The sequence below is a fragment of the Miniopterus natalensis genome, chromosome 13, assembly GCF_054644295.1.
Source record: "Miniopterus natalensis isolate mMinNat1 chromosome 13, mMinNat1.hap1, whole genome shotgun sequence".
Classification (NCBI taxonomy): Eukaryota; Metazoa; Chordata; class Mammalia; order Chiroptera; family Miniopteridae; genus Miniopterus; species Miniopterus natalensis.
Genome location: NC_142093.1, coordinates 7,501,046 through 7,515,117, shown reverse-complemented (window position 1 = coordinate 7,515,117; position 14,072 = coordinate 7,501,046). Strand labels below are relative to the sequence as shown.

At 34.3% G+C, this 14,072-nt stretch overlaps 1 protein-coding gene and 1 pseudogene across 9 annotated transcripts in view; one reads left to right on the top strand and one right to left on the bottom strand.

Moving 5' to 3' along the window:
- PUM2 (pumilio RNA binding family member 2) overlaps positions 1-14,072 on the top strand; it is a 76,488-nt gene that overhangs the window by 42,903 nt on the left and 19,513 nt on the right. For 5 of the 9 annotated variants that reach the window (XM_087823380.1, XM_087823378.1, XM_016224753.2 and 2 more), the window contains 3 exons: positions 5,543-5,686; positions 5,800-6,087; positions 10,282-10,518. In XM_087823380.1, the coding sequence (XP_087679506.1) occupies positions 5,543-5,686; positions 5,800-6,087; positions 10,282-10,518 (669 nt within the window). The remainder of the gene's footprint in view (positions 1-5,542; positions 5,687-5,799; positions 6,088-10,281; positions 10,519-14,072) is intronic. The other 4 variants (XM_087823383.1, XM_087823382.1, XM_016224760.2 and 1 more) reach the window with 1 other exon arrangement.
- LOC107546361 (charged multivesicular body protein 2b pseudogene) lies at positions 3,173-4,636 on the bottom strand (annotated as a pseudogene).

Here is a 14,072-nt window from a genome sequence, read left to right as displayed (position 1 = left end):
TCCCCACAGCCACTGTGTTAATTAAGCTGCCTCTTCATTCCTAAAAAGCTTTCTCTTTATTGTGTTCCCCTCTTAGACTAGTTGTCAAAATTTACATTCTCCCCTACACTCCTTTTAAGATTCCTTTACAGTAACTCTAATATTAACTCGGTGACAACTGCAAAGTACAACCTTTCTTCTATCCTTACTTTTCTCAGTTCTTCATTGTATTTTACCTTATTAAACTATGTCCAACTCTGCAGCTCATCTCTACTATCACTTGTGTGGTATTTTACTTCTGGCTTTCCCACCTTTCTTACTGAAGGTAAATATTAGAATCAATATGTTTTTGTTAAAGTTTTTGTATATAAAAAATTAATTTAAAAACCTTGTTAACCAACAGCATGATGTTTGAAAATGAAAGATTTTAAGGATAATTACAGTACTAGCAGATACCTAGGAATGAATCTAACAAAAAACGTGTTTGATTTCTGTGGGAAATAGCTTCGTTTAGACATTAAAAGACACCTAAATGAACAGATACCATTGGACAGCTAAGTATTTTGAACATGTCAGTTCTTACCACATTAACTTTTTGTTTCAGTACATTCTCAATCAAAACTTCTAACAGCTTCTTTCTGTAGTATTTTGACAGCTTATAATAAAATTTAATGAAAACACATAGGGTCAAAATTAGCCAAAACATTCTTGAAAAAAATAAGTAGAAGGACTTACTCTGTTCTGACTTATTTTAGAGTAAGATTTACTCTAAAGCTGCAGTTAAGTTACCTCATGGGAGACACAAACAGACCAATGCAACAGAAGAGAGCTCCCAAAAGGAATGGACACCATTATAATTAATAGCAAAGAAAACAGTACAAAGAAAGAGTGACTCATTTTATAAATAAGATGAAACACAGCTAGTTGAACACAGGAGAGGTTAGGGGCCTGACCACCTTCCCAGTAGAAAATTTGCGTATAACTTTAGTGGGCTCTCCAGCGCACACAGATCCCCACCTGTTTATTGGTTGGTTGTTTGGGAAACAATGAAGTTGAACACCTGCTGTAACCTGTGTTCAAAAATCAGTTCCATTTGGATTTTAGACCTATATGTGAAAAGTGGAATCTTAAAGCTATTAGAAGGTAATATAGGAAACTGTGTTAGAGGAAATAATAAATTTGACCACAATACCTCAGAAGTGCCGTAAAGGGGCTAGAAATAGAAGAAAATACTCAAATTTTATTAAAACAGTGAAAGACTTGGATGCTTCTTACATAAAGAATTATAAATCAATAAGAAAAAGCCCAATAGGAAAATGGGTGAAAGAGAGTTGAACAGGCCTTTCCTGAGAGGAAATCAAAATGCCCAATTAGCATATGAAAAAATGCTTTTTAGTTATGAGGAAAGAATATCAAAGCCACAACAAAACATTTCTGCGTATCTTCCAGATTGCCCCCCCCCCCCAATAAAAGCATAATAGCAATAAATCTTTATTGGGATTTCTTAAAAATAATTTTTAAAAACAAAAGCCCCACATGTAAACAAGAAAGTAAATAAAGTTAGTTGGCATTACTGTGTACATCCAAGAATCAAAACAAGATCTGGGTTAACATTCTGTAATCTAGTAAAGTCTTTTGACCCATCAATGTTCAGGGTAAATGTATTTAATACTACTAATAATAGAACCTTATCTTTTAACATCATGTATACTAGTTCTAAAATATATTATCAGTATTAATCCAAAAATGTCCATCATCCCAGATTAACTTCGTTACACCTATGTAACCACCTCCAGGGTTTTTATGGTGGAATGTGCCAGAACCCATATATTACAACATTATTTTTCTTTTTTTTTTCAAAACTAACTTTCCTTGGCCGGGTGGCTCAATTAGTTGAAGCATTGTCCTAAACACCAAAAGGTTTCAGGTTCCATTCCTGGTTGGGGCATGTGCAGGAGGGAGCCTATCGATGTTTCTCTCACATTGATGTTTCTCTCCCCTTCTTTCTCTAAAATCAATGGAAAACATATACTCCAGTAAGGATTTTTTTTAAAAATAACCTAGTTCTAAATTATATCTCTATAATCTACTTCAGTTCTTCTCACTTTCTATACATATGTTAAATAAAACAATGTTTACTTTTAAAAATACTGCTAAGACATTAGCACATATTTAGGCATTAATTTCTCACCAAGTTGTAGTTTATCAAGAGAAAAGTGCTGATGCTTTAAAATTTAGCTGGAGTATTGTCATAGTATTGTTACTTAATTGACAATGGTTTCAATTTAGAGGGTTCAGTATACATATTAATACACTTCAAAATTAAGCAGGAATTAAATTATAATCACATGGAACAAATCTCACTTCTTGGAAGAAAGACCAAAATATTTTAGTACTACAAAATGTTAATAATTCAATGTCTGTTTTTGCTAATACATTCAAGTCACACTTATAAGGTTTATAAAAGACAGCCTGGATAATTTTTGTAAAAGGCCTCAATTTTAGTTAAAAATGTACTTTTTTTGTCAGTTAAAATAATTTAAAGGTGTGCACAATTTGTTTGCTATTTAAGGCAGTTGCCAAGCACATTTTGAAAGGTAATAAACATATCAGCTAGAATGTCCTCCCAAAAGAAGAAAAAAGCAAAGAAAAGCTTGACAGTTTTTGTTTAAGACAGATGTTTAAATAGCACTCTTCTTGTTAATCATTTGAAAATAATTTGGCAGCTAAATTGCCTATGATCATAACACATACTGCTTACAAAGGACAAGCCATAGAGAAGGAATTAATGATACACTTAATATTTTTACAAGACTCTTTAGGTTGGTGCCTAGTGGAATTTAACAAGTTTATTGTATTCAGTGTAAAAAGATTTAGAACATAAACTACAATAAGTAAGGAATGGAAATTTCTCTGTGCCGTGCAGAAAAGTCAGCCGATTACGCATCGTCCTCCTGAACAGATCTAATCCAATCCAGAGCATTCCCGGTTTGCATCGCTTTCATTCTTTGGCGAGAGAGTCAAAATAGCCGTGGTTAGGAAACACCTGGTCACTTACAGTCTTCATATTTGCAAAATAAATGTGTTTTGTAAAAGAAATTGGCAATATGCCTGGTTTATAGTTATAACTAAATTATCGTAAACACAATGTTTACCGCTTTTTTGACTAACGCTTTGAGTCGGTCAGTTCTCTTCATCCGAGGTTGTAGCCTTTAGAGGCTGATGGTGAGCTGCTGGCAGCTCACAGCACTTTGGCCATATTTCCAGAGATTTCAATTCCAATTTCATCAAGAATTTGATCCACAGTATCTTGGCTTTCTTCTTCAGCAGAGCCATCAAAGAAGTCATCGGGTGTGTCATTGATCATTTCTTTGGTCATTTCTTTGTTTTCCTACTGGCAGTTCTGCATTGTTGTAATGTCTCTTGTGGATCCATTTGTTAATTGCCTGCGCTTTCTTGGCTATAGCAGGCACTGTGCCAGCCGTCTTCATCTGGGAATTCTTCACTTGTTTGTGTGGACATAGAAGTAACTTTCAAACTTACAGCAGAAGTGTGTGTTTTCTGTTTCTGTAGTTGTACAAGCTGTTTGGCTAAAACTGCAAGCTTCTTTATTACCAATTTTGGCCATTTTCTGTGTTGCTCCATCTCTGTTTATAGCCCTCTGTGTACCTGGTAACTCTCAATCCTGTTCTTTTATTATATCATCCACGGCTTTCTTCTTGACAAGGGATGCCGTGGCCAAGGTCTATGCCCAGGCAGTCCGGCTTGGCCCAGTCAGGCACATGACTGGGAAGTATAGGCCCTTGGGGAGTTCGGGGTGGTGAAGCTGGTAGACGAGAAGAGGGCAGGGTCTCCAAGCAGGACCCGCAGAGGATGGTATCCGTGAAGCCTGCCAAAGCCAAGTCACCCAGATTGGCCAAATTTAAAAAGTCTGACAACATGGAGTATTAATAAAATCATGGAGCAGTGGAAACTCTAATACCAAGGTGGTGACAGTGTAAAATTGCACAGCCACTTTGGAAGTAGCTTGACATGATTTAGCGAAGTTGAAAATAATATGCATATTCTGACTCAGGGTGTCAACTACTATAGGTATTTATGTCCGAGAAATATGTACGCATACGCTTCAGGATACATGTTATAAAAATGTTTATAGTAGTACTGTTGACAGTAGCCCCAAACTGGGAACTGTGTAAATGTTGAATGAATAAATCCATTTTGGTGTCCATCCAATGAAGTGCTATACAATAATGGAAATTAGGAAGATCTATAAACAACCACTTGGATGAATCATACATAAAAATTTCAAAATAATCTAAACCAAGTCATTGCTGTAGATAATAAAACAGTGCGTAACTCAAAGGGAAAGAGACAATTGTGGTAGAGCCAGGGACATAGGAGGGGTGGGTTACTGGGCAATTTCTATTTCTTGACTTGGATAGTGGTTCTATTTTGTGTTACAGTCATTAACACTACTTTTGACTCTGTTTTATTTCACAATAACAAATTTTTAAGCAAAAAGTATCGTGTTTTGCTAGTAAAGTAAGTACATTTTCTGGTTAAGAAAAAAATTACTCTCAATCCTCTTCCCCTTTTTTTCCCGGCAAAACTCCTCAAAATTGAAATTCTTTTTTACTTGCCCTTCAGGAAACCACATTGTTTAATTTTTTTTCTTCTTTCCTGCTGGCTATTCCTTCCAGGTCTCTTCCCTGGTTCTTCTTCTCTCCAGCCTCTTAATGTAAAGTACCCTCAATCCATAGACCTCTTTTATTTTCTTGGTGATTTCATCTTACAGCTTTAAATATTATCTTTATGTTGATAACTCCCAGATTTATAACTCCAGCCTGGACCTCTCTCCTAAACTTTTAGAGTTGTATAATATCCTAGCTGACCCCTCCTGTTGGCTATCTAATATTCTTCTCCAATTTATCACTTGATGAGGAGTTCATTCATTGAGGAAAGGGCTTGGAAGCTCTGTGTCACCTCCTCGATTTTGCCCTGTGCATCTCTTCCTTTGCTGGTCCTCCTAATTCATGTTCATTATAATAAAACTACTTATAAAACAGTCAAAATTACTGTATCTAATTAAAAACAACCTTTGCATTTGAAAGTGTTGGTCTTAGTGGTCTTAGTATTTAAATGTAAAAGTATTGGAGGTTGGCAGTACCTTTTTTCAAGTGGTTGTCACTGTTGGGGCTGAGCCCTTGTTATTATATAAGGCACCTTTCTCTGAGTTCTGGGAGTGAACTAAGCCCTGTTAACTTAAACTATCCACTATATGTAGTTAACTTCTCTCCTGTGCATCTACAGTGATGCTTGTTATGTATCATCCTTGGGAGAATTGGTAAAAAAATTATTTTCTGTTCTGTGGTTCAGATGAGGAAAGACTGCTAAGAGGTAAACTTCACTGTCTAGTTTGGAATAATAGTAACTAAGGGTTTTATATAAATAGTATATAATAGCTGTGTTTTCTAGTTGATTAAAACACAAATTCAGGGGAAAATATGCATGTTTTCTACAATAAATGTTTTCATTAGTAAACATTTATTTTAATATTATCTAGGCTATCAAGTACTAGCTCCAACTGCCTATTATGATCAGACTGGTGCCTTAGTGGTTGGCCCTGGAGCAAGAACTGGCCTTGGAGCTCCAGTTCGATTAATGGCTCCAACACCTGTTTTAATTAGTTCAGCAGCAGCACAAGCTGGTAAGTGTAACTGACATTTTCAGGGATAATATTTTTCTGGTGGTGTTTGAGATATTTTAAAAGCAATCCTTTTTCTGAGTAGTTTTAAGAAGTATCTGAAATTTACTTTGCAGCAGCGGCAGCAGCAGCTGGAGGAACTGCAAATACTCTTACAGGCAGCACAAATGGTCTGTTTCGGCCAATTGGCACTCAGCCACCGCAGCAGCAGCAGCAACAGCAGCCAAGCACTAATCTGCAGTCTAATTCATTTTACGGGAGCACTTCTTTGACTAATAGCTCCCAGAGCAGTTCTTTATTTTCTCACGGACCTGGCCAACCTGGAAGTACATCTCTTGGCTTTGGAAGCAGTAGCTCTTTGGGTGCTGCTATAGGCTCTGCCCTTAGTGGATTTGGTTCATCGGGTAAGTTTCTTTTTAAAATGAGTGTACTCTGTGGGTATGTGTATATTTTTAATATTAAAGTAAGCAATAATGAGCTTATAGTGTAGAAAGGACAGGATTAAAATACTGGTTTATTGGTTTTTATAGAAGAAAAACTACTTCCTGCAAATCTTTAAACATCTATGAATGTTTAACTCATTTCAAGCAGCCCATCCTTTTCTCAAATATAATACATTTTGCCCTGGCTTTAAGAATTGTATTATTGTAATTTTGTTTTAGTAGATTTGTATGGAGCAATATATTTTATGCTAATTACTAGCTCTTCCTTATTCTGAACATAACGTTTGAGGAAGTAAATACTTTTACTATCTTAAATTTCTGGTGTTTAAAAATAATAATTGTCTTTGTGCGCCTATCAGATGATTTATTCTTATTAAATGCTACTGACTCTTCTGTTTTTCTTTATTTTGTATAATATATAAAAATAAAATAGGAAATGTTCTAAACAGAAGTCCCTAAGATACTACCAGTATGCTTATCGTTATTTTAGATTAAATAATTGAGCCTTTATCACTAAAAATTCATTTAAAAGGGCGTTTTTCCCATGTCCTAATTCTATATATAATACTTGAGAAATTCAAATGTTAAATAGCTTCACAAAATAAATAATTTACCCATAAAAACTGATTTTGTAACTGAGGAAGAACTAAGTGAAATGAGAAGAGGCCCACTGTTGATGACACTTTGTATTAATCATTCTCTGAGGTTTCCAGTGTATTCAGGAAGCATTAAGGGGAAAGCTGCTTACCCTCATTCTTTTGTACAGTTGACAGCCTTTTCTTCATGAGGGACAGGGCTCCGTATTTGGACCTCCAGAGATTTTCTGTTTCTCTCACATCCTAGAATCTTTAATAACTGCTTCTCATCTATTTTCCCACCACATTAAGTTATACTCTTTTCTGGTGTGGAAAATAGCAAAACTAACATGTGTCGGCCATTAATATGCTTGCCAGGTTTCTAAGGCAGTGACTTCTAAACTTTTAATATTTATAGGAGGAATGGTCTTGAACAGCAGCTATAAACTTTTAGATGCAAAGTGCTTTTTTGTTAGAATGAAGTACAGTAGGGAATTGTCATACTTGCTTAACAAAATTGCCTAAAGAGTGGGCACAATAACTTCTTAGGGAAGATCTAGTGAACTTGGGAGACTGTAGAGTCTTTTAATTTAAATTTTCTACTCTTGGGTTTTTGTGGGGGGTTTTTTTGCTTTTTTTTTTTTTTAATTCCTTTTGGAGTTTAATATTTTTATCTCCAGCCCAAGCACTCCCATAGGACACATTTTTTGCTTCTAACACAGTTGACAATCATTTTCCCCAAATAATCCTAAATATTGCTGAAGAAAATCAAAGAATATACAACTTTAAAAACACACACACTAAAAAAACTTTGTTGAAATAACTAGTTTCTAAACTATAAATTATAGACCCTAAATAATCCAGAGAAAGTAGAGAAGAGCTTTACTAAACCTCGTATACCCTTTTCTAATAAAATATGTCATTGGTGGTCTGGTGTAGATTTGTAGGCCCCCTTACGCAATTCTTCAAATTCACATTTCTCTCTTAGTTTGAAGAACTTTCCCCTACATTCAGGAACTGGTTGGCATGAACATTTTGTTTCCTACAGACGTCCCCTATAGGTGCCTCTTTCCCCAAAACTTACCTTCTTCATGCCCCCTTGATAAGCATTGCTTAATTATGATTTCAGTCTGGGGCATCTCTGTTTCACCTTGCTTCAGAGGGTATTAACAATTGCCACCCCAAATGCCAGTAGATAGTCTTATTATCTTCTCCCTCCTCTTGGACATTTTGTGAGAATTCATTCAAGTGCTACAATATGCACGCTTACAACAAATCTATCATTGCCATTTCACATATGGCAGTTCCATGCCTATATGAAATCTAAAAGTATATTGTGGTTATGTGCACATTTACACACACAGTAACATACATAGTCATTCTCTTTCCTATATGATGAAATTATTAATGCTTAACAGTGTTAAATACCCTGATTTATAAAACAGTTGGCTAGGATGCTTAACCATTGTAATATAGTGATTAAGCCATCCTTTTGATACCCATTATTTAGAAAGTACTGTTACAATTGAACATTTGTAATTTAACATTTTATATACACCGTTGATTAATGGTTAGTGACTCCATTGTCTGTCTTAGCTTCTTAGATATTTTAGATAGACTTTGTTTCATGTTTCATAGTTACAGTGTTGCAGATACTTTAGGCATTTAGTAAAACTTAAGTTTGTTTATGTTTAAAGCTATTTCTGAATTATTTTTAAATGTTTGGTTTGGCTTTTCCTTTTTGGAGGAAAATAATATTGCATGTGTCAAAATTATGGTTTATTTATTTGCCAGAAGTATAATAGTGCTACTGCTCTCATTTCTTTGTCAGTTAAATTGTTACTTAAATAAATAGGACTTTAAAATGTAGCCATGTCTTATAAAAATCACTTTGACAGTGTCCTTTTAAATTAGCATAGTTAATGTAGCATACATTGACAATTTTGCCAAAACCAACTCAACAAAAGCTATTTACTACATTAGTGTTTATGTTTGGTTTTTGCTATTAAAATGCATATAGTTACCCTGTTACATCTTAAGATGAAAATTTTCAATAAAACACACTATCAGGCTTTCAGAAACTGCACTGGCAGATTAAAACAGTTGAATATTGTTATAATATTTTGCCTAATACAGCAGTGGGAGCCTGGTAATTTTTTTTTATATATAGAATTTTGAATTTGGCAAGAACCAATGTAATTAAAGTTTCTTCATTCTTTTAATTAAAGTTTCTTTATTTCTATAGTATAGGCCTAACTTGGTCTACCCATCATGTGCTCTGCATAATTTCTCTTTATACCCTTATGACCTACTTACAATTTATTTGAGGTTAGAAAACCAAATCCAAATAGGAATTTTAAAATTCTCTTGAAGCAAATTACCATATTGGTCCGAATATAGAGCGAGCGTGTCCTTAAAAACTTGACAGGCTAAGAAAAGTAATATTAAATTCCTTTAGATGAAAAAGTAATTCAGTTCAGAAAGGACAGTGCTTAGAAATACGAAGGACACACACTTGAAATCATAGGTACTGAGACAAGAATTGGGAGATTTGGACAGCCCCTTCAAACACTTGGTAAATAATTTGATTATCCAGATAGATGTTAACGGTCAGATCTTGGATTGCTTTTTGAGCATTGCATGCACAACCACATGGTAATGTGATTCTGCTATTTTTTGATTTTGTGGAGCACAAAAGGAAAAATGAGGTAGAAGGTGAATAGTTGAATTTGAAATTAAGTAAAAAGAATTCAGTATGTAGGACAATAAAGAGTGTAATATAAAATAATTACATATTACCTAAGAAAACAAAGGCTGATCATTCTTCGCTTGAGTAAGGGGCTAACAAGGCCCGTAATAAAATCTTAGGAATGGAAGATCCTGAGGGGTAAGTGAAAGCATGTTTTTGGTGTGATAACAGTAGTGAGCTATTTTCTAAAAGAAAGTTTAGGGTTTTTTTCATACATATTTTGTAATTTAGTTGTTGAAGGGTAAGGAGAATGTAAAAAGTACTAAGGATTCAGCTGCCGTCTGTATTTCACAACTGTAAAATATTCGGGCCAATGTGGACTTAAAGCACTGTGGCTTGAACACAAGGTAGACACCAAATTAAATGTGAATGGTGAGGGAAATGTACTAATATTCTATTGATCAGTATAATCTTTTCTTAGCATTGAGTTGAAGTCTAAAAACTGGCTCCAGAGATTAGGACATTACCAAAATGTAACCTTATTGGAACTTACTCTTTAGCATATCATAAAGCAGACAACTTACAATTCCAGGGTTTATAAATCATACCAGGGTATTAAAGCACAGTATTCATATGTGTCAGTGGTAAATATGTGTGAAATAATGAACATATGACTGCTATGTTAAGTATTTAGTTACTTTATTGGGGTGCATTTATACCCTTTTATGATTAATAAGTTAGTATATATAGTTATCACAGTAATTATCTTCTCCATAATGTTTCTAAAAATAATTATTGTGATCACTTCTGTTATTTCCCAGCAAGAGTTGGGGATAGGTTTTATTCAGTTAACACTGTATGTAATTAGGGTTTTTTTTATTTCTTCTTCAGTTGGCAGTTCTGCAAGTAGTAGTGCCACAAGGAGAGAGTCTCTATCTACTAGCTCTGACTTGTACAAAAGATCTAGTAGCAGCCTAGCACCCATAGGGCAACCATTTTACAATAGTCTGGGATTTTCCTCCTCTCCAAGTCCAATAGGCATGCCTCTGCCAAGCCAAACTCCAGGACATTCACTTACGCCACCGCCATCACTTTCATCACATGGATCCTCATCCAGTTTGCATTTAGGTAAAAAAAACCCAAAACCCTTTTTATTTGTATGTATACATGTAAGTGTGTTTGTGTGTGTTTATAATATATGTGAAATATTTAATGTTGGATAAAACATGCCAAATTTCTTTTGCTTTTAGATACTAGCCTTTTGAAAAAGTTCTATTGTCATGAAAATTTAAAGTGAGGGTCTAATGTACAGTAAGGTAAAGACCCCTATTGTATCTTGTTTCTTTTATGAAATACAGTGGTGTGTTTTTTCTTGTCTGTGCTTTTGATTTGTATGTGTTTTAGATCATCTGAAAAGCCAACTATTTGTACATGATAGTGAAAGACAATTTTCACTATCAAAAGTTTTTGCACACCAGAAGAAACACATTAGTCACATAGTTATTTAACTTGAAATAATATAGTGGTTTTTGCTTTGGCCTTTGAATGCCTGGCCATTTTACCAAAGGGTTATATCAGGGTATATGAATTTAGTATGTTTGTGAGTTAAAGAATCTTAAGGGTTTGGTCCATATATTTCTGTTACTTTTAAATATGTTGTTAAAGGGGGGAAAATGGTTCAGGGTTGTTGCACCCTTGAAGTTGGAGCATTTAGAATTTTTGTTTATATCTGTACTATAATTACTCCCACCCTAAGATTATTGAATTAGTGGTTTCCTTTTCCCCCTCTCTGGGAAGTATTTATCCATGTAGCTAACAGTATATTTTGAAGGGTTTTTAGATATCTGAGGCTTTGTATGAATCCCTGTCTCCTCTAGAAAGTATTTCATTAAAATTAGATTTGGGGTTTTTGTAATCCTAATTACCTCAGCTGAAGGTGAGAGATTATTGCTGGTTTTATGAGCTTGGAAAGATTTAAATCAGCTTCCAATTTAAAAAGTAATGTCATTGTAAGCGGATATGTTTGACTCCTCCCCCTCATCATTAAGAATTTAGATATTTTTTCCTAAAGCTCATTCATACAGTAAGTGTTCATGTAACAAAGGTATATTGTGTAGGGATCATCATTTAGAATTATGTCATTGCAAAGTGGGCCAGATTTCTTTTTTGAAGACTGGTCCTCCGCCCCAAATTCTGGGCCTTTGCTCTTTTGGGGATATTGAATATATATACACACACACACACACACATATGTGTGTGTGTGTGTGTGTGTATACACAAACAAGTTTATTCACGTGAAGTCCTATAATCTGCGGCACTATTTGTGTAGACATCAGTTTTTAGTTTAACATCTTCCTTCATTTATCATCTTTTCTTCTTAGTCACGGGAGCTGCTCACTCCCTGATTTCTATTATTTCTGTTCAGACCTACTTCTACCACCTTTATATAAGACATGCCTTTGAAACTTTGAAATGGACACAAATTTGGAACATAACAAACCTGAAGAATAGATCTTTCATAGTAGTTTGTTTTATTCGTTAAGATTATATTTGTCATGTCTTGTCATTTTTTTAATAGGTAAGTTTCAGGTCAGATTCCTGTCAACTATTATTGCTTATGTTGTGCTTTAGAGCCTGTATAAATGGCATTAATTATTCTACACAGACTGCTTAGAAATTGGGTTATAAATTACTTTTTAGTTGTTTCTGTCATTAAGCAGCAATCTAGAACTTTTTTTATTTTTATTTTTTAGAGTGTAAAAAATCTAGCTGTATAGATGCTTAAGGAAGGAATTCTAGTAAATTATGAGAAATTATCATAATTTGGGCCAGCAGGTCTGTGTTATCCTGATACTTGGTACCCTTAGTTAAACTCCTTTTAGCTTCAGTTTGAAATGTAATACTTCAGTATACCTCTGATTAGAATTATCTGTAGATTATTTCTTTTATAATATTACTCCATTTTCCTTTAGCTTTAGATGTATGCCAGGCGTTGTGAACAAGGAATAGACCCTGCTGGGTTGAAAATAACTTAGTAAATTTCATAAATTCTCTCTTGGCTTAGTGTTCATGGAAATAATCTTTGCTTTCCTGTGATTCAATCACAATGCAAGACTCACATGCTCTCTGATCTAAAAAATATTTTAAATTGTGTATGCTTGAAATGGGTTTCTTTATGGATCAAGTTATCAGGGCTGTGATGATTTGTAAAATACCTATGGAAATGAATTTGCATCTTCATTTTTAAAATAATTTTACTGAGCTTAGATATTAAGAGTATAGTCCGTGAGATAGAGATAAATTCTCAGTTTCATTAGAATTGGTTAGGATTAGTTCCAAGTTATTTATTGTCTTGTGAGAGTCAAAGACAAGTAATCATTGTAGTTAATGATGGACCTTAATATCTACATTCCTAGAGTATTGGATAAAACATATTAGTTAACCTTTATTTTTATTTATTCATTCATTCATTCATTCATTCATTCATTCATTTATTTTACTAGATTTGTCTTTGCTCATGCTAGTTATTTAATTCACAGAAAAATCCTAATGACATTTTGTTCCTCTAACTTTCCAAAAAAGATGTTTCACCTTAAAAATAATTGTTATTTGATTAATGCAAGTATTTTTAGCAGTATGACTAGTAATTACTTTTTAATTAAAGAACAGGTAATTTAGGTGACAGATTTTGATTGTTCATTTTTGTAAACTAAAATTTTTTGTTAGGATTTTCAGTCTTGTTACTTTTTTAATATATTGAAGTCAGGAACATGAAAAAAATACATTTTTGTTTTGTTTTATTGCTAATCCTCATTATAGGATATTTTCTCCATTGATTTCTAGAGAGAGTGGAAGGGAGGGGGGAGGGAGAGAGAAACATCCATGTGCGAGAGACACATCAAATGGCCTCCTGCACATGCCCTATCCAGGTCAGGGATCTGACCTGCAACTGAGGTTAGATCCCCTTGACCAGGAATCAAACCTGAGACCCTTTAGTGCTTGGGCAATGCTCCAACCACTGAGCTACACAGGGGAGGGCGAAAGAAATAATTTTTTATTCTTCCATTTTCTTGTATAAAATTCCTAAGAGAGACTCCTTTTTAAAAAACAATTATAACTACAATATCATTATCATACCTTTTAAAATCAGTAGTTTCTCATTACTCTTAATTTCTTAAATATCATTGCTTAAATGTCTTTTTACAGTTGTACTGTTTGAATCAGGATCCAAATAAGGTTCATATGTTACATTTGTTTGATACGTCTTTTTACCGTTTCCTCTCCCCCCCCCCATGTATTTGTTGAAGAAACTGTTCCTGTTGACTTTCCCACACTGTTGACTTTGCTTATTACTTCCCCATAGCAGTGTTTAATATGTTCTACATTAACATGCTTCTCTGTAGTTCCTGTAAAGTGGAATTAAACCTAGAGGTTTGGTCTGATTGTTGGTTAATTGGTTTGTTATTTTGGGCAGGATGTGGTTCTGTACTTTCTGTTGCACCGTATCAGGAGACCCATGTCTGGTTCCTTTATTGGGAGGTTGTCAGTCTGATCATTTCCTAAATATATCTGCAGCGGTTGTAAAATGGCAATACTCTTAATTCTGTCATTCCTTCTGCATTTGTTAGCTTGAACTTTTCTATAAAAAGAACCGTTCCTCATCAATTGTTAGGTTACCTTGA